The 23,063-nt window shown below is 51.4% G+C and overlaps 1 protein-coding gene across 2 annotated transcripts in view; it reads left to right on the top strand.

The window, feature by feature from the left end:
• The window catches only part of LOC139052378 (uncharacterized), a 162,374-nt gene that overhangs the window by 46,249 nt on the left and 93,062 nt on the right, over nucleotides 1-23,063 (top strand). For both annotated transcript variants that reach the window (XM_070529477.1, XM_070529475.1), the window contains exon 2: nucleotides 8,222-8,336. In XM_070529477.1, coding sequence (XP_070385578.1) covers nucleotides 8,222-8,336 — 115 coding nt within the window. The remainder of the gene's footprint in view (nucleotides 1-8,221; nucleotides 8,337-23,063) is intronic.

The following is a 23,063-nucleotide window of genomic DNA, read 5'->3' as shown; positions in this document are numbered from 1 at the left end:
GCCGCACGCAACCCAATGTCGTCCGTGTGGTAGGTCTTAAAGGGACACTAAAGGCAAATACTATGTTGACGTGGACTGTTTAAATACCATTCTCAAGGGTCTCAAGGGTCCGAATACCTGTATCGCAATTCAAATCTCCTGCCAACCAACCGGGGAGTGGTGACGGTGCATACGAGTAAAACGGCGCCCGACAGACGGCGGTACTGTGTGTGTGTGTGTGTGCGTGTGCGTGTGTGTGTGTGTGTGTGTGTGTGTGTGTGTGTGTGTGTGTGTGTGTGTGTGTGTGTGTGTGTGTGTGTGTGTGTGTGTGTGTGTGTGTGTGTGTGTGTGTGTGTGTGTGTGTGTGTGTGTGTACAGAACGCAAACGCCTCGCCATGGAGAAACCGAGCCATGAGAGAGCGGTAGATTCGCCCCTGCTTTTACTTTTGGTCGAGTAGCATGGACCCTTCGGGCATCCCGCGACATCACATGGAAGTGGAATTCTCAACTACTTGCAGTTTGTGCGAGTTTTGCGAACTAGGAAAACTAGCGCAGCACTACGCGATAACGAAACTACTGAAACGCGAAAGCGTGTGCGGAACAGAGTCGAGCGAAAACGAAACCCCCGTAGCTGTCAACGGTTCTTTGTAAATTGGTCGATGTCAATCAGTTCCTTTTTTGTAAAGGTGAAATAGAACTGGACAAGTAGCATTTTATTTCGTCCTATATTGCAATACAATTATGCTTTTACAACCAGTGGTTAAGCACCAGTGGCATAATTTAAACTAGGAGCGCCTTCGTGTTCGGGCAAGTACTTGAATGTCTCTGGGGAGTGTCTAATCATGGCCTGCATTTACATAATTTTCTCGATTACTTAGGCTCTGTTCACGATAACACTGACACCTTGGAGGTCATCGAGCACTGATCGACCACTTTGGCTTGACTTAATATTTGCCGTTAGTGTCGTCGCTTTAGGCCTTTCTATGCACGAACTTCGGGACTTTGTTTCTTTCTTGCTTTCTTACTTTTTCTTTACTATGGGTGCTTTTGTTTCTCGCTCTCCCGTTTGTAGCACCGGGATGATGCTTCTTCAGGGGGGCAGGGTATTGACCCGTGCACTTATTCAGCTTCATCCGATGACCGCTTTTCAACAAGTAACGAATGTTAAACGTTGTCGCTCTGCGCTCGATCTGTTCTGGCCAACGGCAGCATCAACACCACATCTGCGATCGGTTGTATATGGTTCCGCCGAACGTTGTGCAATCTTATCGCATGCGCGACACGAAGTGTGTAGTAGTTTCTGGAAGGCACGCGATTACGCTGGAAGTTTCGACGTCTGATATCTAAAAGCCGACGCGTTTGAGCCGCAGATAAGGCTCCGATGATCGCCTGCTGTGCTCTCCGCTATCGTCGTGTTTTATGTGTAACCTGCTTTTGTGGACGCAGCACACAGAAAGAAATTCTACAAGAGGGGACACTCGGCGAAAACTTGCAACAAGAAACACGTCACGCCTAGTGGTCACCCCATCCGTTAGTTGACGCGAACATCGGAAAAATAGAATGTGAAGTCAATTTACAGACGTTTGATATTTTATGAATTCCCAATAAAACTAAAAAGTCCTGCGTATAAATTAACTTCTGCTTAGCGACTCATTTTTCTTGCGATACCTAGCAACAAGCTAACGGCATGCCAGGCGCGCATGCGTCATGCGCCAAGCACGCCACCGAAGCGAGCGAAGCCGGCTGCGCACGTGAAGTTCGCCTGTACGGCGACCCGTCTCTTTTGGAAGTAGCCCGTTTGTTGGGCTCCCGGCGTTTCCTTGCCTTCCTTGTGTTTTTCCACACGGCACCACTGCAGTATTGGACTACTCAAGGTGAGAAATTTCGTTCGAAAGTCTGCGACGCATTTCAAGGAAATTTTATTCTTACGACAGAAAACCAAAACTAGTGACGCAGCTGGCGAAAAACAGCTCGGCCGTCCTGGCGCAGTTAACTTGAATTAATGGCTCGCACTCGGAGATAGTTGCGACGCTTTCCATGAGCCCCAACATTACTATAATATATTTCGGCAGTTTTTGATCACGCTTGCCACACCCCGCTTCGTGACGCAGTTGGCGAAAAGCAGCTCCGTCGTGGTGACGGTTTCGCGTGTACTGAATCTTACTGGCACAATATTATTGTAATTATTTCGCTACTTTTGGGGATGATATTGAAGCACACTGGCCGCACCTGGCGTTGTGACGCAGTTAGCGAAGGGTAGCTCGGCCCTGGTGACACAGTTTGGCGCGTACCCAAACTTAGCGGGACAAGTTTGGGACGCTTTTTATGGCCCCGCAATGACATATCCCTTCTTTCGCTACTCACGCTTGTCGAAAACGCGACGACCGATTGCCAAGAGTGATAACACGGGTGTCTGTTACTTCCGCTATCACAACGCACAAAAGATAACAAGGAGCTGAAAAACGAAACCCTCTAAAATCCTATCGTTTGAAATGCTGAAAACAGGCTTTGCCCCCACGCATTTCACTTGAGCGCGAGTTGAAGGCGATCTGCGAGCGCCTAACATGATCTGGCTGAGAATCCGCATGTGTTGTGGCCACCTATCTTCACTTGTACGATCGCGCTGGCTGAAGCAAAGTAGTTTTGGAAACTTGCCGTCACCCGTGTATTTATGCTACTAATGTGCAGGCAACAATGCCCTGGAAGGGTGGAATGCTTGGAAATCAGACGTTTTCTTCATATTTGATGGTATTGTTCGGAAGGAATTTGCTATTTTCGACGCCGAGTATGCAAAAGCGAATTGCCTTTGTTTGTAATGCCGCCCATTCGCTACTCACGCACGCTTCACCTCTACACGCAGTATTCCTGTAAGGTCTGTATACGAAAAATGGTACATGCTTGTAACTTGCTTTTTTTCAGTAGATCACATGCGGTGGAGCTTCGTACGAGAACTGCTGTTGCTTACCTGGCTCCAAGAGTTTGGATCAATGCACAAAGAGCCCAGAACGTGTATTTTTGTAGAGCAAAATAAACGTTTCTTCATTTCAGAAGACGTCTTGCGTTTCCTTTATAAAATCGCACGTGGCACAGATTCGAAGGAGTCCCTTAATGTTCCTTTGCTATCATTTTCACTCAATGATAAATCGATTCCGTGCTAAGGCCTCGCGTGGTTCAGCACTAGAAGCGGAAAAAAAAATTCCCCGTCGATCAGCGGAGCCGGCCTGGCATGTAGCAGCTGGCGTTCAAAACGCGCGCCCCAAAACTGAAACCCGAAGCTGTTAATCGCATCCACTTGGTGTGATACAGTCACTTCGGCCGCTGGGCTCAATGGGAGTACCCTCTCTTCTTGAATTTCTTTCCGTATGGGCACAGGTTCGCCCAATAAATAGTTCAGTTATTCACATTTTGCTGATGTGCTCTGCCCTGTCACTGCCACGTGACAATACGAACTAACAGTGTATACGCAGCTTTCGTTTTAACCAGAACAAAGGCGGGCTCACTGGCACTATTTGTCCGTCAATATTCTGTGATATATAGATCGATAAATAAATTTTAATAAAAGAATGATCAGAATAATCGCTAATGGTCGGGGGCCTTAGTCCAGGGCTCTGCTGGCTCTTGCCCTCTTCTCAGCTGTCTGGATCTGCTTGAGCTGGTCGTCGAGGGCCGAGCTGGACAGCAGTGCCTCCCATTGCTCCCTCGTGGTGTTCTATGTTGTGTAGCGTGCACTTTCACCTAAAGTGGTATTGGGTTGGCGTGGCCCCTCACCACGGGCATTCGTTCCTGCACGCATGTGTAGGTTCGTGTAAGTGCCTGTCTGGAGCCTATGCAAGGCAGCGGCATCCTCTGTGTTTAGGTTTTGATGAGGCGGTGGATATCGCAAGCGGCTCCTTTTGTTGTAGTTCACAATGGCTGAATACTCGAGGTTGACAGGGTCCGGGTCTTCTGCAGCTGGAGTGATGAGTGCTCGGTCACGCACGAATCTTTGAGCTGCTCTGTAGGCCTGCAGATTACCAGTGGTGCCAATCTGGCCCGGTATCTAGACGGTGGCTTAATAATAATAATATTTGGGGTTTTACGTGCCAAAACCACTTTCTGATTATGAGGCACGCCGTAGTGGAGGACTCCGGAAATTTTGACCACCTGGGGTTCTTTAACGTGCACCTAAATCTAAGCACACGGGTGTTTTCGCATTTCGCCCCCATCGAAATGCGGCCGCCGTGGCCGGGATTCGATCCCGCGACCTCGTGCTCAGCACCCAACACCATAGCCACTGAGCAGCCACGGCGGGTAAGAGACGGTGGCTTGGGTTCAGGTTCATATTTGAGTATTTGGGCTAGGACTGGTGTTGCAGATCTTCCGATTCTTCCCTGTAGGAAGTTGCGCCAAGCCTGCTGGGAATGCGTTACCACCGTCAGTTGTTTGTTTCCGAGTTGACCTTCGCGGATGTGTAACGCGATGGCGAGCTCTTCGGCTTCCGTGATCGTGCAGAGCCAAGTCGATGCAGCGCAGGTAACGCGGCCTCGGCGGTCGCATACCACTACCACTGCGCCCTTGTTCTTCGTCCCGTGCGTGGCGGCGTCCGTAAAAGGGGCCGTGGTATGGAACCTGAATTTTTTTCCATGTACTGCGCCTTTTCTGTCGTCTTACAGAAGTGTAGCTAAGGGTCTTTGTTGCGTGGTACCGGGGCAACGCGATACCTGCCTCGGACGTGCCGAGGTATCGAGCGGATTTCTTTCGTTCGTGTTATAGCTTGGAAGCCAAAAGATTGTCGCACCTGCCGGCCCCTGCGAGCCCGCGCAAGTCTCTGTTGTTTCGAGACGTACAGGGCTTCTGTCAGTTCGGTGAGGGTGCTGTTATAACCCTAATGCCAATAATTCTTCAATCGATGTACCCATCGCAGGTGGACAACGGTCTTGAAACCCATCCTCAAGAGAGTGTCAGCCTGCTTCGTCTCGGACTGTGTGAGATGGTAGCAGGGCAGGTTGTATGTGATTCTGTTCACCACTAGGCTTGTGACCAGTCGGAGGGTGTCGTCTTCCTTCATTCCTCTGTTCTTGGACGTTATGTACGACATCATGCGTGATATCGCCTTGACACTGGTTGGACTACAGCCACATACCCAGGTTTTCGAGGATGTTATCGGCCAGATCTAAGAAAGTTGACAAAACCAAAGGAGCTGTTGATAATTACACAGCATTCGATTAAAAACAGAGTGTGCTTTAGAGATTCCTGCGTGCCGAAACTATATGTAGACATTCGTGTGGACATTTATTGTTAAAACAATTAAATTATGCATTTACTTTTTTCATGCCACAACCACGATCTGATTATGAGGCACGCCGTAGCGAGGAACTCCGGAAATATGCACGACCTGGGGTTCTCTAACCTGCACCTAAATTAAGTACACGGGTGTTTCCGCATTTCGCTTCCATGGAAGTGCGGCCGCCGCAGCCGGAGTTCGATCCCGCGACCTCGTGCTCAGCAGCCCCACATCATAGCCACTAGCAACCGCGGCGGGTAGTGACATATTGCTATATAGCGCAGAACATAGACACGCATACTGGGAACATTTTGTGGGTCAATAACTTACATAAGCCGGTTTGCTTTCTCCTATCAGACGAGATACGGATAGAAAGAACGACGCAAAACCATGGGGAGGTTGGAAAAAGAGCTTCCCTAAACAAAACGACGAAACAGTTCAAAAAGAATCTCCAACGAAAGAAAACGTAAAAACCTGCTCTTCTGCACTGATGACGCAGCTTCGCTTCCTTGCCTTCGCAGCTCACTAAAGTTTCGAATTGTGGTTTGCGAGATCAGGTGTTTGCAAGACTCCTATGCGCATACAAAGGCTTAGGATCAGATATGTCCGCGGGAATTTCGCCCCTTCGTCTTCGCAGTATTCTACTCGTGTAGGATGTGTTGACGCAAGGACCGCTAAAAGGATGTCACTACAACTGTTTTTGTAGACAGCGAAATAATTCTTTGCCACCTGTTACCGGTGACGTCCAGGTACCTCTAAAGAAGAATTTTGCCAATGCACATGTGCTGAAAGCAAAATCTTTTCTTTGGTTTAGGTTCAAATTGTATTTAACTCAAAATTTCAAGCATAGCGTGGAAGCAATTAACGTCTATGTAAACAAGCGTGCCACAAACCATAGAAGCGACGACTGCGCTCTAGGGCCGACTATGACCTCATATCGAGCAGTATGTACCATTCACAAGAAACAAATGAAGATCTGCACTATCGCCCATGTAAATTACAAACGTTGAACGAGCAATCTGCGGTATTTTCGAGGCCGGTTTTTCCTGCGAGAGCTCGTATGGCTAAAATGGCAAGGCTTTCGCTGACGAACCCGAGTCTGGTTTACCTTGGCTCGTGACGGCAGCTGTTTTAAGGCTGTCTCCTTTATCTCTCCATGGCACTAATTACATTTCTGCTATCAGGCTTTAAATCAGGGAAGCCTAATCACGGCAGCTTCATCGAGACAGGGTTACTTAGAGCAATGCAGGGCGAACTCTGGCCAAAGTAGCACTTGACAAAGATAGGGGTGCGCCTAAAAACACACTTGTCTGCATGCGATCGAAGGAGTGGCGTGCTTTTAGCAGTCTAGCATGCAATTAGCATGATCGCCTTATGCTACTTGTTAGCTTACAATTAGCACATTTTGGCGTGCCGTTAGTGTCTTTTATCTAGCCCCTGAAACGTCGCTCTCGCTGGCGAAACAGAAAAGGAAATTACATGTTTGACTGATAAAAGTGAGAATACGCGCTCTTCTAGCTGAAAGAGAACATTAGTTTTACGCCTGCCATGTACGCCTGTGCCATCGCTGTGTAGTTTATTCAAAGTCAGATACGCTGAAGCCTAAGTCTACAGCGCTAGTCTGATAAACTGGCTGCCGTTGGGAGGCCGCGCTTACTGAAGCTTTCTTTCTGGCGTCTGAAGCTATAGACACTGCGGTTTGATGTGGCGCGCCGGTGTATAATGCAATTAGCATTCTTGGATTACATCCCCTATACTAGAGATATAAATGTCTTTTCAGGCATACAGTTTGTCACTACGTTGCTTGAATGCGAATCGCATTAACGTCTACATCATCCTTAGATGCGTTCTGCCGGATGTTTTTTTTTCTTTTTTCATGTTGTAGTTCAAGACTCTGCAGAAAACAAATATGTTCCAGCTTCTCCAGCGCCGAGAACTGCATGGAATACCCTCACTTGGCGGTAATCCTGATTTGGTGGGTCACATGGTGCACAGAGTGCACGACAACTGGCCCTTTATTTATCCTTGTCCTGGCGCCCATTTCATTGCACTTTCTTGAACTGACCTCTATAAGGACCCTGTTTATCACATTGTTGTTAACGCGCGGGAAAGCCTGCACTTGTTAGCCTCTGCACATCCAGGCAACCACATGACGGCTTGATGAGGGCTGAAAAGAAGCAGTTAGAAACTATGACACACTTTTTTTTTCAGACGTTTAGCGTTCTTTCGGAACTAACCGCGATTTTCTTGTGACTGCCCGACCGTTTTCACGAGCCAATCCCTAAGATAGTAAAGTAGTGTAGTCTAACATAGTAGTAACGTAGTTTTACGGTACTACCGCGTGGTTGTACGCTGGTGGAGCCGGTGGTACAGTAACGCGAGGCGGCGGTACCAGTGGTACCGTGTGGCGCCGTACCACATGTTGTAAGGGGAGCCTCTTAAGACGCGGACGTTACGACGCTGCGCACGCCGGAAGACACAGGCGCTGTCGTTTGAGACTCGGCTCCTCTAATCACAGCCGCTGCGCCTGTTGTCACCACCTCTCCAATCACAGGCCACCGCAGATGCTGCACGGGGTCCCGAACTGGTCCTTGAGCAAGTGGCGCTCTAAGTGCTGGTTGGCACTCGCGTACGGCTAAGGCACGTGCGGTGGCAAAGGGAGCGCACAGTTCAACACGGTGCCACACACGACCACTTCCCGAAGCATGCCGAACACATTCTTGTATAGCAATGTGGGTTGCTTCTTCGTAACGTTTTCCTTTTCTTAAGACATGTCTCTCTACCCTTATGAAGGCTGCAAATGTTTAAGATATCTCAGTTACAGCTAGCCCAGCTTTTAGCCTTATGTAATAGCGTGTTTCAGTTATGAAGCATAGGTTAGTGTCAGCCACGTTAGCGCCATGCGTGCGACCGCATGTCGCTAACGCTTGGGTACCTAAGGATACCAATCACAGATACTGCTTTCGTTTCAACTTTTAGGCACGCCTGATGCTTCTTCAACAGACGAGGCAGTCGCGCCAGGAGATGACCAAGCTGGCAGAGAAAAGCTATGAAGAAGGACTACATATGGCCCGCTTCTTCATTGAAATAGACCGTAAGCCTACGTTGTGCAGTCATGAAATCTTTCAGAGGAATACGCTGATCACAGAGAGCCATGCGAACGCGCTTAACCATTGATGCTCGTTTTTATTAAGCTGGAGAAAGCATTTCACACCTTGGGGTTTAATTGAAGTTTTGCCGTTATATAAAAACATACACCGGTAAGCATCACCGCACTTCTGTCGTGAATTCGTTGCCCTGGAAATTTGGTCCATCTTTGGTCAATGGTGAAAATTTAAACAGGCAGGCACACTCAAATTATGGCTGGCGATAGTCTTCTAAACGCGTTTTGCCCTAAAAAAAACCTTAGAAATTCGGTCTTGCTGATCTCAAGTGCTGTTGAATATTGAGGAACGAGTTTTGTTTTATTGACGCTAAGATAGGCATTGTCATTGTATAACTTGAAAACCATCTCTTCTGATCTCTTCTGTACAGTCACGCAATTATTCGCACCTCTGCTGCATGTCTTTTAAAGGGACCCTGAAACGATCTTGGCGATTTTCTACAAACGTACTGAGTCGTTAGAGTAGGTCCTTCTGATCATTAATTGATGCATCTAAGTGCTCTGCGTAAAGCGTGTAATTTATTATAAGGTTTTAAAAATACACATCGCTGCCGATCGTAGCGCACTGCTCGGCGGAGTTTTAAGCCGCCCCTACCCATATGATGCAAATAACCCATATTACGTCACGTGGACGAGCTATCTGATTGGCTGACCAGGGCGCGTGGTCGATAATTTTTCCAACTGTATGGTAAACAAATAATCTTCGTAATAGTTGGAATGTTAGTTCATTTGTTTTTATAAAAAGAAAGTAATATAAAGAGAATGCACAAGAACAATTTTTCAGTACACTTCAGCACTTCCGGCACACAGCAAGTGTCGTCTGCTTGTGTTACAACGTACTCCACTTTGACGAGAGCTCCGCGGTCAGAGTCGGTCTCAGTCTTTTCGCGAGCACTATGATTCGACTTTGTTGCCTTGTGGACTGCAAACCTAGCGACTGGCAATATGTCAAGCTGCGACATCGTGTCCCTCTGCAAGACAGTATACAAGCGAACTGGCTGCTGCGCATGGGACTGCCGGTATCCGATCGGCGCCACGCGTTTGTGGCCGTCACTTTACACCGGAAGATTACTAACGCAATACCGTTTCGCGAGTCCAGTATTAGGGCAAACGCAAGCGCAAGGGGACATGGTCTGGCCGCTTGACTGTGCCGGGATGAGCCACGAGATGAGCAGAAGGGCAAATGCGAATGGTCTGCACGGTGCAGCCACCTGGTGGCACAGAGGTCAACCATACACAGTAGCAGCAACGAATTGTGTTATTTGCTGCTGGTGTGTATTTTTCGCAGTAGTGTAATCATCAACACGTTGATTTATAAATGTTTAAAATGCTTTACACTTGGTTATAGCAATATTAGCGCTTTGTTTGACTGGTTAAGCGTTGCGCCAGCAAGTGTCTGGACCGTGCAGACCGATCAGGCTGCTCACGTACGTCTACGCTAAAGTTCCTTCATCAGCTTGAGTTTATGCCTCCAGTCATTTGCCGAAATGACCAGCTTGCCTGTTTTTAGCGGAGTACCGGACACGTTCGGCGCTACGACAGAATGCTCGCAACGCACGCTGCTTCGATAGCTCTCGGTCGACGGCCAAGCGGCTAGCGGAGAGGTCTCGCGCGGGAGGGGGCGTGCTCCTAAACAACCGGAAGTGAACGATATGAGGTCGCATCGTGACGCTGAACCAGTGAAGGCGGAGCTTAGCGCCGCTCGCTCGGCGAGCGAGTTGAGGAGGAAAAGCATAGCTAGAAGGAGGGTAACTTCTAATCGCTTGCAGCTCCATTAATACGTAACGCTTCACTTAAATTGTGGTGCGAATGTTCTACTTAAGCTGTACCCTACGCGCCTACAAAATTTGTCCGAACCGTTTCAGGGGCCCTTTAATATCGACCAGTGCCCCACATGCTCATCCTGACACCCAAAGTTGGAACTGACATTATCAGACCCATCCTCTTCGCCACTGAAAATGTCTTTGTGGACGGTAACAGTTCACTGTTCTGCCTTGAAGCTGTGTCGTTTTGTTTTTATACAGCATGTTTCAGAATAGGAAAATCCTGAAATAGTCAACCGGAACATTCAACAGGGCACTCTGAAATGGTGAATTATCGATCTTATATATCTCAATGCAATGTATCACCGTCCATTTCACCTTCTCGGTTGAGAAGACGCCCGCTATTGCAGCAAGTTCAGTTTTCGTTTCCCCCGTCCTCACGGCTTGTGTCGATAATTGGAGGCGTCATGTCTTGAAGTATGCATGCATGAGCTTCGTCATCTTCGTCGCTGAGAATCCTGTCACCACTGTTCTCCTTCCGTTTGAAGACACGTTCTGAGTGGGCTTGGTCCATCGAAAGAACGCACATCCATTAGATAAAACGAGTGCAACACTTTCTAATTAATTGAAGTCCTTCTCCAAGTCATACACGCGCGTTCCGAAATAAACAAAGGATAAGAGCGTCATACACAGCCACATCCTGAGCCTTGCATTGCCGCAGAACACGTCGATTGAAAGAACCACCAGTGTCACCACAACAGGTGTCAATGGTCTGCCTGGTCACCTCATTTCACTATCGCGGATAAATGAGGTCCCTGTTCTATTTGGCTACTTATCCCTCAAAAGCCTTCTACTGTGTAGGGTAGCAAACCGTACGCGCGTCTGTTTGACCTATAACGTAAAACTATTCCAATATGTTCTTATTCCAATCTCCTGGCGTCAAATTTGCGTAACCGCCGACGCAAGCACTGGGCGGTCACCCGCAGGTTTGTCTGAACAAACCAATCAAACGCTCTCCTCTTTCATAGGAGGTGGTCATGAGGTTCAGAGGAGGCTGAGCGGCTCGTCGTATCTGATTGGCTGACAAGAGGCGAGGAGCATGCTCAAGTGGAAAGGGATTCGATTGGGGCGAGCTACTGCATTGAAAGTCGATAATCGTATGAAGAAGTTGATGCTGGCGTCTGCCATTGGTCCGCTTTCCCTTAGCTGGCGGTGGCTGGACGAAAATCGCGACGGCATGCAACGGAAGCCTAAGAATGACGCTAAAAGGGATCCTCAGCAAAGAAGACTTGGTAGAATGAGGTCGCAAACGTGCCAAATGTGCTCGAAAACGTTACACGCCCACGCAAGAAGTTTTAATATGGACAAATAAACCCATGCTCTCCGGCAGGTGCGAGTAGCCAACACCTGAGCGATCGGCGTCAACCAGCTTTTATGTCTTTCGCAACAGGGTAGCCTGCGGATATTGAGAAGAAAATCCAGTTTTGTTCGGCATATTAATGCATCTTTAATGTGTTCACGTCGCTTTGGCGCCTTGAGTTTTTGCGGTTTTGTGACGTCGCGTGACAGGCAGGTGAAGTGGGTGTAGCCCCAAAACTTTTGACCAATAGCCGGGGGCTAATGGCGAAAAAGAGTCGAATCAGAAATAACTATCTGTCTTTTTTTCGGTCAAATGATGCATCATCAATGTGTACACGCCATATCAGATGGGGAGCTATCGAGGTTTCGTGACGTCGCGTGACAGACATGTGATGTGGGGGTGGTCAAAAAAAGTTTTTGATCAATCCTGGAGGGCTCATTACAGAATTGGAATAGAAAAGTTTGGAATAGTTTTACGTTATAGCGCCCCTGGTTGACCTTCCTGCCTTTCCTTCCTTTTTTCCTCCTCCTGCTATCATGCGATGCATTCCCACCTAACAGTGGAGTACGGAAAAAAAAAAGCGCAAATGCCCGGTGTCGCGTATTCGCGACATCGAGAAAATCCAGCTATTTCATAGCCAAAACCACACTGCGGAGGGTTGATAGTAAGTAGAGATGCTGAGTGGCACGAGAAGAAAAACAAATTTTCTTTTACGACCCGTCCCATTTAGTGTACGAATAGAAAACCAAGTAACAACCCGAAATTGCACTTGCTCGACTACAGCACAGTTGTCTCGATGTGTTCTTGCTTGTAATCCTGATTATTGCCCGGAAGCGACAATTGAAAAAAATTTAACGATGTAGCCGTCTATGGAGGACACAAAGAGAAAAGAATGCCTGCTGTCTTGGTGCGTTAATGCGGAGTCAATTGATCGGTACGTCGCGGATATGCGACACGAGACAGTCAGGGGTTGAGACACGATTTAATTTTGCGGTCTTTAATTATCGCAAGCTTTCACACACCGCTCTAGGAGTCAGTTTGCTCCACCAAATAGGAAAAAAGTAACGCACACGCTCATGAGGGTACTAATTTATACATTTGGCAAGTAAAAGCCAGACGTCAACAGATTAAAAGATACAACAAATGATATGCACGTGGCCTTGCTACAATAATTCGCCAAACAATTAAAACAGCCGTTATTCCATTTTTCCGACGACAGCGGAGCAAGCACCCAGTATGCAACCTGCCCCTGTGGCCGTATGCATGCGCCTTCTAGCGTCAACACTTGAGCGAGCACCTTGAAGGGCTCACCGGTGGTCGTATCACAGCTCCTCAGCTTTCGCGCGCAACTGGCCCCATAAGAAATGAGAAGGTACATCGGCACGTAAAGACCGTTCAATGAAAATTACAAGGAAGAACAATGGAAGCAACGCAGGCGTCTATCTTGCGCCGTTCTACTTGCTTACTTGTAGTGCTTGGCTTAAAAGAAGGGCTTATGCTTGTCTACCGTCCACTGGTGCGGCATCGCCATAAAGCAGCGCGCGATCTCACACTTTTGCTTCCAGCGCCAAGACCTGCAGCACAAAGATATCGAGGCCACTGCACCATGACGCTTTGGAAGGACACTTGATCGCTTCATTACAGTCATCATTAGTGTCTTGCCTAGACGCAAGTGCACGTGTTACTATTAGTAATTACTGTGAACACTGCAAAGGACAGGCCGTTCTAGGCAGTGTTTCCGTTTCTGGACGCCATTGTGTGGTAACCTTTATTACCGGACACATGGAATAAATATTATACCAACTCTATAATCAGATCGATCACTTTTCAACATATCATAAAAGCTAAAAACGACGGGTATGGAAAGGATGGAGACAAGAAGAGTGTCGCCGTCGGTTCTTTTTTTTTTCTTTTTCTTTAGTTCTGCGATTGTACGTCCCAGAACCACGATATGATTACAAAGGCCGCCGTAGTGGGGAACTCTGGATTAATTTCCACTACCTGGGCATCTTTAACGTACCCTCAGTGTACTGCACACGGGCGTTTTCGCATTTCGCCCCCATCGCGCAATGCGGCCGCCGCGGCCGGGATTTGAAACCGCGATCGCGTGTTTAGCATCGCAACGCGAAAGCCACTAGGCAACCACGGCGCGGATCCAGTCGTTTTTAGCGCTTAATACTTGTGACACTGTCATACGAACGAGGCTGAACATCAACGCTTCAGAAAGCGTACCTCGCTCTGCCGCTGAGCACTTCCCCGAGCACTCGACGTATTTGCAGTTTATGGTGGCCGTTTCTGCATAATGGAGCCATACAAACAGAAGCCAAGCGGTCACTGCTAGCACTGCAAAATGTATTGGTGCATCAGGGAGAAGAGAAATTTCACGCGGACGGTAAGCTCAGTCCTAATCAATCACAGTGGTTGCTGAGCGCGGCGTGGTGACTCTGCACGGTCATCGTCGAGCAAAATTTGTCGGTAGTTTCTTGACAAGCTTTCCCATCAAGCGCCGGCGCCAGAGGCTGTAAGAATAGTTTCCATGGTTGGGTCACAGTCAAGAAGACGCAGATACTTCTTTCCTCAATGGCGAATCGCTGAGCGCGTGTATTTCTGGCCAGATCTCGGGATGAAATTCCACATCGGTGTTTTCGTTCACGTTATTTGAACGAACAGCCCGGAAAGCCGAGAGGCGTTCATTCCGGATGAGCGCAGATGTGTCGTGCGTTCGTCCTGCAGAGGCTATCGTTGAAATAAAGGTGAGCTTTCCAATCCAAGTTCTGACAGGTTTCTTTTGTTTTTACAGCACAGTTCAGTAAGTAACATTTTCTTTTTTTCTATCCTAAACACGCCCGAGGCCACCAATTTTCTCGAATCACGTGAATCGTTTCTATGTTCACTGGCGATGGGCCATTGTCGAACCTAGAGGACTAGTACTCTTGTTAAACAGCAGCTTTGCTGCGCATCTTGTCTTACGTTCTCTCCACTTACAGACTAAGCGGGAGAAACATTTAAGGGCTTCTTAACTGCCGCGCTGCCATTACGTCTTGCCCGCCAGTGCACCTCACGTGTCGACGCCCGATGAGCGCAAGATCCGCCTCGGGTGCTTGCTGTTTCGCTTAATGACATCGTTCACCAATGTGGCAGATGAGGAGCTTCAACCGTCTTCGGTTGGCTTAATGATTATAAGTGCCGGGCCACTCCAGTGAACGGTGCCATGCGATCTACATATGACATTAGAGAGTTTTAGAGTAGTGGCCTCAAACTTAGCTTTGCGGGTGTTAGCGTGGGGCACGCAGGAGTGAAGGGGTTTGGATTAGTGTTTTGCGTTTGCGGATCGCGTCTTGCGCTGACGGGGTCGCTATGGCGTCAAGAAGAAAAGCTATCAGAAATAATTAAATAAAATATGCCACTTTATTATAAGAAGAATAACTTTGACTTCGCGACGCAATACCCAAACGCAGTTTGAGTGTCGCGCATGCGCAGTGCCTTCGACGCTATTTCTTTGGAGGCCCAAACGTTTGAGGCCCCTGCTCTAAAACTCTCTATTATCTATTCGCGCAAACTATGCACGAGCTCGACGTTTCCCTGTCAGCGCCTGAGTGAAACAATGTCCCCGGTAATTTGATAACAGCATTAGACTACATCATTAAAGCATGAAAGTGTCGAAAGCAAAGCTCTATTGCTTTTTACGCGCCACTTTCAATACAGCTTTTGTGGCTCCTGTGAAGTTAGACTGCTTTTATGCCGCTCTTTCTATTGCCGAATACTGGAGACCATGTTTCCGTCTCCCAAGTCTATTTTTGGTCTCTACTATTTGGTAGCAGACTGCAAACGTGAAACTGTGATTATGGTGATTGATATGTAATAGTGCTTTGACACTCAGTGCGGCCTAAACGGGAGTAGTAAGCAGCATAGCTTGCCTTCACTAGCGTTAAGCGTACTACGGATCGCGCCTTACAAAAATTACAAATTGTCTTTCTACTTTTTCACGTTACGGCACCATAAGCATTGCAATCTACGAATTGTAGATTGCAATGTGCGATTGCAATGTGGAGATTGCCGGTGAGTTTTCGAGGCTTATACACTTGAAATGAATTTCCAGGATCACACCCGTTTCGAGATATTATTTCCCAAAGTGTGGGACGAAATACATCGGCGTGCCAGTAACTTCTGTGCTTGAGTGCATAGGAACCGTCTTGTTAAATATGTAAGTGGAACAAGAGTGCATTTTTACGGCGACTTTTATGGCGCATATCTCCAAAGTGGTGCCACGCTGGAAATTCATTCCATCTGGATACGCCTTGCCAACTCAGTGGCTTCAACTGGTAATTGCCATATGTGCACTAAAGTGGTTAATTAACAACCTATATAGCACTTTTTAATTAGTTGTATATGTGTTTCGAGTACTTGTGCAAGTAAGGTGCACATCCCTGAATAATCCAGCTCAAGGGCTAGAATTATCTGCAAAAGTAATCTGCAACAAGTGATCGTTCAAAAGCCATAAACCTTAATAATGACCCGCCCGTGTGTTCCGGGCAAGTGTTTGCCCCCCCCCCCCCCAAAAAAAAAGAACGAGAGAGGAAAGCACGCAAATTACGTGAGATGTAGGGCATATTTTGCTGCGGACTTTTGTCACTAAACGTCATGTGATCAGCGTTGGGCAGTATCGAAGGTACATGTATCTTACATATTATCTTAGACGCTCTTTACGTATCTTGTATCGGTACCATGGTATGTCTTTCAAGACTTGCACCAGTATCTGCATTCTCGATACATAAAAAAAAATACATTGTCTATTTTAAGGTACAAGATACTGCTACCGTTCGAAGCTATAAACGTTGCCTGAACTCCGTTTCTCAAGCTGATACTGCTTATACTAAGCCACCTGCATTAAACTAGAGGTAGCGAAATTATTTTGTCTTTCCGCCAGAGCCCTCCAACGAGGGTAGGTTACGAGGTCTGCGCGCGCCTATTGGTTGTGGTGTTGAGCGCAGGTGGAAGTGAGACTCCAGCCGTCCCAAAGTAAAAAGCCGTTTATTTAGCATATACAACCAAATATATAATGAAGAACAGAAGCGCCCCCTGGGGAATAAAGAACTGAAATGAATAACGAAACTGAATATAACATACTCCCTCCCTTATTTTTAGTGGTTAGTTGTTAGTAAGTAACGAAAACCCCAACGCATGCACACTGTACTTATTTACACATATTTACAACCTATGTACACAATGACAGAACACATATTTACAACACAATGTCAGACCGCGAACTAATTGGTCAGATAGTCTTGGAGCCAGGCCGGTGGCCGGCGCTCTCGGGTCGGCCGCGTTGGACGTCGCACTGGCGACGGGCTCGTTGGCTGCTGCTGTGGTATGCCAGGAGACAGTGCCTGCGTCCTGGGAGAAGGGGGCTGTAGCACGGCAGGCTGTGGTGCCTCAGGAGACCGCGGCTGCGGCGTCGCAGGCTGTGGTGCCTCAGGAGACCGCGGCTGCGGCGTGGCAGGCTGTGGTGCCTCAGGAGACCGCGGCTGCGGCGTGGCAGGCTGTAGTGCCTCAGGAGACCGCGGCTGCGGCGTGGCAGGCTGTGGTGCCTCAGGAGACCGCGGCTGCGGCATGGCAGGCTGTGGTGCCTCAGGAGACCGCGGCTGCGGCGTGGCAGGCTGTGGTGCCTCAGGAGACCGCGGCTGGGGCGTGGCAGGCTGTAGTGCCTCAGGAGACCGCGGCTGCGGCGTGGCAGGCTGTAGTGCCTCAGGAGACCGCGGCTGCGGCGTGGCAGGCTGTGGTGCCTCAGGAGACCGCGGCTGCGGCGTGGCAGGCTGTGGTGCCTCAGGAGACCGCGGCTGCGGCGTGGCAGGCTGTAGTGCCTCAGGAGACCGCGGCTGCGGCGTGGCAGGCTGTGGTGCCTCAGGAGACCGCGGCTGCGGCGTGGCAGGCTGTGGTGCCTCAGGAGACCGCGGCTGCGGCGTGGCAGGCTGTGGTGCCTCAGGAGACCGCGGCTGCGGCGTGGCAGGCTGTGGTGCCTCAGCAGACCGCGGCTGCGGCGTGGCAGGCTGTAGTGCCTCAGGAGACCGCGGCTGCGGCGTGGCAGGCTGTAGTGCCTCAGGAGACCGCGGCTGCGGCGTGGCAGGCTGTAGTGCCTCAGGAGACCGCGGCTGCGGCGTGGCAGGCTGTAGTGCCTCAGGAGACCGCGGCTGCGGCGTGCCAGGCTGTGGTGCCTCAGGAGACCGCGGCTGCGGCGTGGCAGGCTGTAGTGCCTCAGGAGACCGCGGCTGCGGCGTGGCAGGCTGTGGTGCCTCAGGAGACCGCGGCTGCGGCGTGGCAGGCTGTGGTGCCTCAGGAGACCGCGGCTGCGGCGTGGCAGGCTGTGGTGCCTCAGGAGACCGCGGCTGCGGCGTGGCAGGCTGTAGTGCCTCAGGAGACCGCGGCTGCGGCGTGGCAGGCTGTGGTGCCTCAGGAGACCGCGGCTGCGGCATGGCAGGCTGTGGTGCCTCAGGAGACCGCGGCTGCGGCGTGGCAGGCTGTGGTGCCTCAGGAGACTGCGGCTGCGGCGTGGCAGGCTGTAGTACCTCAGGAGACCGCGGCTGCGGCGTGGCAGGCTGTAGTGCCTCAGGAGACCGCGGCTGCGGCGTGGCAGGCTGTAGTGCCTCAGGAGACCGCGGCTGCGGCGTGGCAGGCTGTGGTGCCTCAGGAGACCGCGGCTGCGGCGTGGCAGGCTGTGGTGCCTCAGGAGACCGCGGCTGCGGCGTGGCAGGCTGTAGTGCCTCAGGAGACCGCGGCTGCGGCGTGGCAGGCTGTAGTGCCTCAGGAGACCGCGGCTGCGGCGTGGCAGGCTGTGGTGCCTCAGGAGACCGCGGCTGCGGCGTGGCAGGCTGTGGTGCCTCAGGAGACCGCGGCTGCGGCGTGGCAGGCTGTAGTGCCTCAGGAGACCGCGGCTGCGGCGTGGCAGGCTGTGGTGCCTCAGGAGACCGCGGCTGCGGCGTGGCAGGCTGTGGTGCCTCAGGAGACCGCGGCTGCGGCGTGGCAGGCTGTAGTGCCTCAGGAGACCGCGGCTGCGGCGTGGCAGGCTGTAGTGCCTCAGGAGACCGCGGCTGCGGCGTGGCAGGCTGTAGTGTCTCAGGAGACCGCGGCTGCGGCGTGGCAGGCTGTAGTGCCTCAGGAGACCGCGGCTGCGGCGTGGCAGGCTGTGGTGCCTCAGGAGACCGCGGCTGCGGCGTGGCAGGCTGTGGTGCCTCAGGAGACCGCGGCTGCGGCGTGGCAGGCTGTGGTGCCTCAGGAGACCGCGGCTGCGGCGTGGCAGGCTGTGGGGCCTCAGGAGACCGCGGCTGCGGCGTGGCAGGCTGTGGTGCCTCAGGAGACCGCGGCTGCGGCGTGGCAGCCTGTGGTGCCTCAGGAGACCGCGGCTGCGGCGTGGCAGGCTGTGGTGCCTCAGGAGACCGCGGCTGCGGCGTGGCAGGCTGTAGTGCCTCAGGAGACCGCGGCTGCGGCGTGGCAGGCTGTGGTGCCTCAGGAGACCGCGGCTGCGGCGTGGCAGGCTGTGGTGCCTCAGGAGACCGCGGCTGCGGCGTGGCAGGCTGTGGTGCCTCAGGAGACCGCGGCTGCGGCGTGGCAGGCTGTGGTGCCTCAGGAGACCGCGGCTGCGGCGTGGCAGGCTGTGCTGCCTCAGGAGACCGCGGCTGCGGCGTGGCAGGCTGTGGTGCCTCAGGAGACCGCGGCTGCGGCGTGGCAGGCTGTGGTGCCTCAGGAGACCGCGGCTGCGGCGTGGCAGGCTGTGGTGCCTCAGGAGACCGCGGCTGCGGCGTGGCAGGCTGTGGTGCCTCAGGAGACCGCGGCTGCGGCGTGGCAGGCTGTGGTGCCTCAGGAGACCGCGGCTGCGGCGTGGCAGGCTGTGGTGCCTCAGGAGACCGCGGCTGCGGCGTGGCAGGCTGTGGTGCCTCAGGAGACCGCGGCTGCGGCGTGGCAGGCTGTGGTGCCTCAGGAGACCGCGGCTGCGGCGTGGCAGGCTGTAGTGCCTCAGGAGACCGCGGCTGCGGCGTGGCAGGCTGTAGTGCCTCAGGAGACCGCGGCTGCGGCGTGGCAGGCTGTAGTGCCTCAGGAGACCGCGGCTGCGGCGTGGCAGGCTGTAGTGCCTCAGGAGACCGCGGCTGCGGCGTGGCAGGCTGTGGTGCCTCAGGAGACCGCGGCTGCGGCGTGGCAGGCTGTAGTGGCTCAGGAGACCGCGGCTGCGGCGTGGCAGGCTGTAGCGCCTCAGGTGACCGCGGCTGCGGCGTGGTAGGCTGCAGCGCATCAGGAGACCGCGGCTGCGGCGTGACAGGTGGGCCTGGTCCCCAGGTGCCCCTCTCCGGAACCCTGGAAAGCTTGGAGGCATTCCACGTACGGCCGTCTCCAAGTCGGAAAGAGGCTGGTCCCCTCCTCTTGATCACCTCAGTTGGTGATGAAAAGGCGCAGCCTCCCTTGAACCGAAGAGACGGTTTTTTGACGGGGACAAAATCGCCTACGGCTATCTTCGTCTTCTTGGCGGCTCTCCTTTTGTCCGTGTAGTGCTTGCTGCTTTGCTGCCGACGCCGAACCCTTTGACGAAGTCGCGCCAACTCCTTGGCTGGATCTTCCGCAAATGCTGGTGCCGAGAAACCCACGATATCCAGCCTGGTTCGGGGCATTCTACCTTGCAGCAGAACTGCTGGGGCGACCCCGGTGGTGGCGTGCGGAGTACAGCGGTAAATGGCAAGGTATTCTGTGACAGCTTGCCAGAGTGGTCGTCTTTCGAGGAGTGAGACTTGAATGAAGTTTTTCAATGTGCGATTGAAACGTTCTATTTGCCCATTGGCTTGGGGGTAGTATACCGAAGAATGTGAAAGACTGATGCCTCTGTTTTGCAGGAAAGTTATGAACTCACATGAAGTGAACTGAGGTCCGTTGTCACAAACGATCTCTTCCGGGTAGCCTTCACGGGCAAAAACACTTCTTAAAAAGTCTTTCACGGTGCTCGCGGACACTTCGCTGCAAAAATACACCTCTGGCCATTTAGAATGGTAGTCAACAAGCGTTATAGCAAATCTACTGTTGTAAGCTGCATGCTCCAAAGGACCAACAATGTCTAGGCCAAGCTTTTGCCATGGTCGCTCAGGCCATTCAACAGGTTGCAACGGTGCTGGTGATGTTTTGGCGGACTTATCTGCCTCCAGGCAGATATGGCAGTTTTTTACTGCAGTTTCTACTTGCTTATCCATTCGTGGCCACCAGAACCGCTCACGCAGTCGTGCATTCGTGCGCGTGATACCCGGATGTGTCTCGTGCGCGGTGCCGATGATCTGAGTCAGGAGGGAGGACGGAACAACGAGGCGCTCTTCACGCAGAAGCAGGTCATCGACAACAGAAAGTTCTTCCCGAATGGCGTAGAATGGTTTCGCCTCTTCTGGTATGGACTTCTTTGGCGGCCAGTAATTCAGCACGAATGACTTGATGGTTTCCAGGCAACTGTCGTTGAAGGCGGCCTGCCTGAACTCCTCCTTTGTCATGCAGGCTGGCTCAATGAACGAGACAATTTCTTCCTCCTTAGCAATCTCTGCCTCCGAGATAGGTGCTGGTAGCCGAGAAATGGCATCTGCTGCAGTGTTTGTGGACCCCTTGCGGTATTCAACAGTGAAATTGTAGCAAAGCAGTCGTGAATTCCATCGGGCAATTCGGAGTGGGCGTCTTCCATGTCCTTGTGACGACAGCAAGGACACCAGTGCCTGGTGGTCTGTTCGAATTGTGAAATGGCGACCCCACAGGTACGTGTGCCATCGCTCACACGCCCAAATGCACGCAAGAGCTTCTCGTACACCGACTGAATATTTTCTCTCTGCAGGCGACAGTGTACGAGATGCGAAAGCGACTGTGCGGAGCTCGTGGCCGCTTTGTTGCTGCAGGACTGCTCCCAGCCCACAGTCGGACGCGTCGGTCGACACAATTACTGGCAATGACGGATCGAACATCTGGAGGACTGTACTTGACGAAAGCATTTCCTTGACCCTCCGGAAACTGCTGTCTGCTTCGGCAGACCAGATGAATGGCTCATTTTTGCGAAGTAAGACTCTCATAGGCTCAACCACTTGTGCCAAGTGTGGAACAAACTTGGAGTAGTATTCTACGAGGCCCAGGAACGAACGAAGGGCGGCCACATCAGTTGGCACTGGTGTGTTAACTATGGAGTCTATTTTCTCTGGAAGTGGCGAGATACCACGTGCAGTGACCTTGTGCCCTAGAAAGGCAAGTTCTGGGACGTCGAAAAGGCATTTGTTGTTCAGTTTCAGACCTGCGTTCTTGATCTTTTGCGGCACGGTCTTCAAGTTTGAAAGGTGTTCTTCTGCAGTCTTGTCAAAAATGATGACATCATCAATGTAGAACAACACGCCAGGGCAGCGGTCAAGGATTTTCGCCATCATCTTCTGAAATGCCGCTGGGGCAGAAACCAACCCAAAGCAAACTCTTTTAAAACGGAAAAGGCCATCATGGGTGATGAAAGCTGTCAGATCCCTGCTCTCAGGGTGCAAGAGAACCTGATGGTAAGCGGAAGCCAAGTCAAGGTGGAGCAGAGTCACGTGGTAGCGGTCTCATCATGCCAGCAAAAACAAGCGCGCGACCATTCTGCATGCAGCCGACCTTCAGTTTTCCTGATGATTCGTTTGTAGTTGCGTCGGTGCCGTGATACTCGCCCGCTTTGAGTTTCCTACAATATACTACAGGCAACTCTGGCGCTGCAATTATTGAGCCATCATGGGAATGATGGGAAGACATAGGTTTGTCTGACCGTCGTTCTTGTGGATTCAGACGTTCTTTGACGCTTTATATGCCTTGATCGTCATAAATTTCAGAGCAATCGATACACTTCAAAGTGCACAAGACGCTGCGAACTCGCACAATCGCTACTAATTGCAACCATTGAGCTTGTTGAGTTGGCCAAACCGAAACGCTCCCAGCGTCTCAACACACTGGCGTGGTATGGTGTGGTACAACTTTATTGAAGTCCTGCACACCGTGAGTCTTCACGAAGCGGGCCGCTCCCACGTGGGAACCGGGAGGCCCAGCCTCTCGTCCGCATCGTGGGCCTGCTGGATACCTCAGAGTTGGTGAGCCATAAAAGGGCTGCGGAGAACCGCCTCCCATCTGGCCGAGCTGTTATCGATGACAGAGTGTGACCGGGCACACCACCAAGGCATATGTTTTAACGTGGCTATTTCTCCATAATCGTGGCAAGTATCATTCGTGTAAGTATCCGGATAGATTTTATGTAAGAGCGATGGGGATTGGGATAGGTATTCGTTTGTAGTATACGGAGTGTTAATGCTTGAGCTCTATTGAGCCGCGGATGCGGAACAAAGTAGGTTCGACGGCTGAGATAGAAGTGTTTAGTAATCTCGTTGTAGGTGGAGGGCGTGTCCCTGTTCTCTAGGGAGTCGGCTTCCGATATGTCGAGGATAGCGCGGTGGCCAAGTTCATGCGCAGCCCCGTGAGCCGACTCGTTGAGGTTGGGAGGAGCACCCTTTATCTGACTCTGAT

The sequence above is a fragment of the Dermacentor albipictus genome, unplaced genomic scaffold (assembly GCF_038994185.2).
Source record: "Dermacentor albipictus isolate Rhodes 1998 colony unplaced genomic scaffold, USDA_Dalb.pri_finalv2 scaffold_22, whole genome shotgun sequence".
NCBI lineage: Eukaryota > Metazoa > Arthropoda > Arachnida > Ixodida > Ixodidae > Dermacentor > Dermacentor albipictus.
Note: the sequence above shows the minus strand (reverse complement) of the source record. Positions and strands in the feature narration are given on the sequence as shown.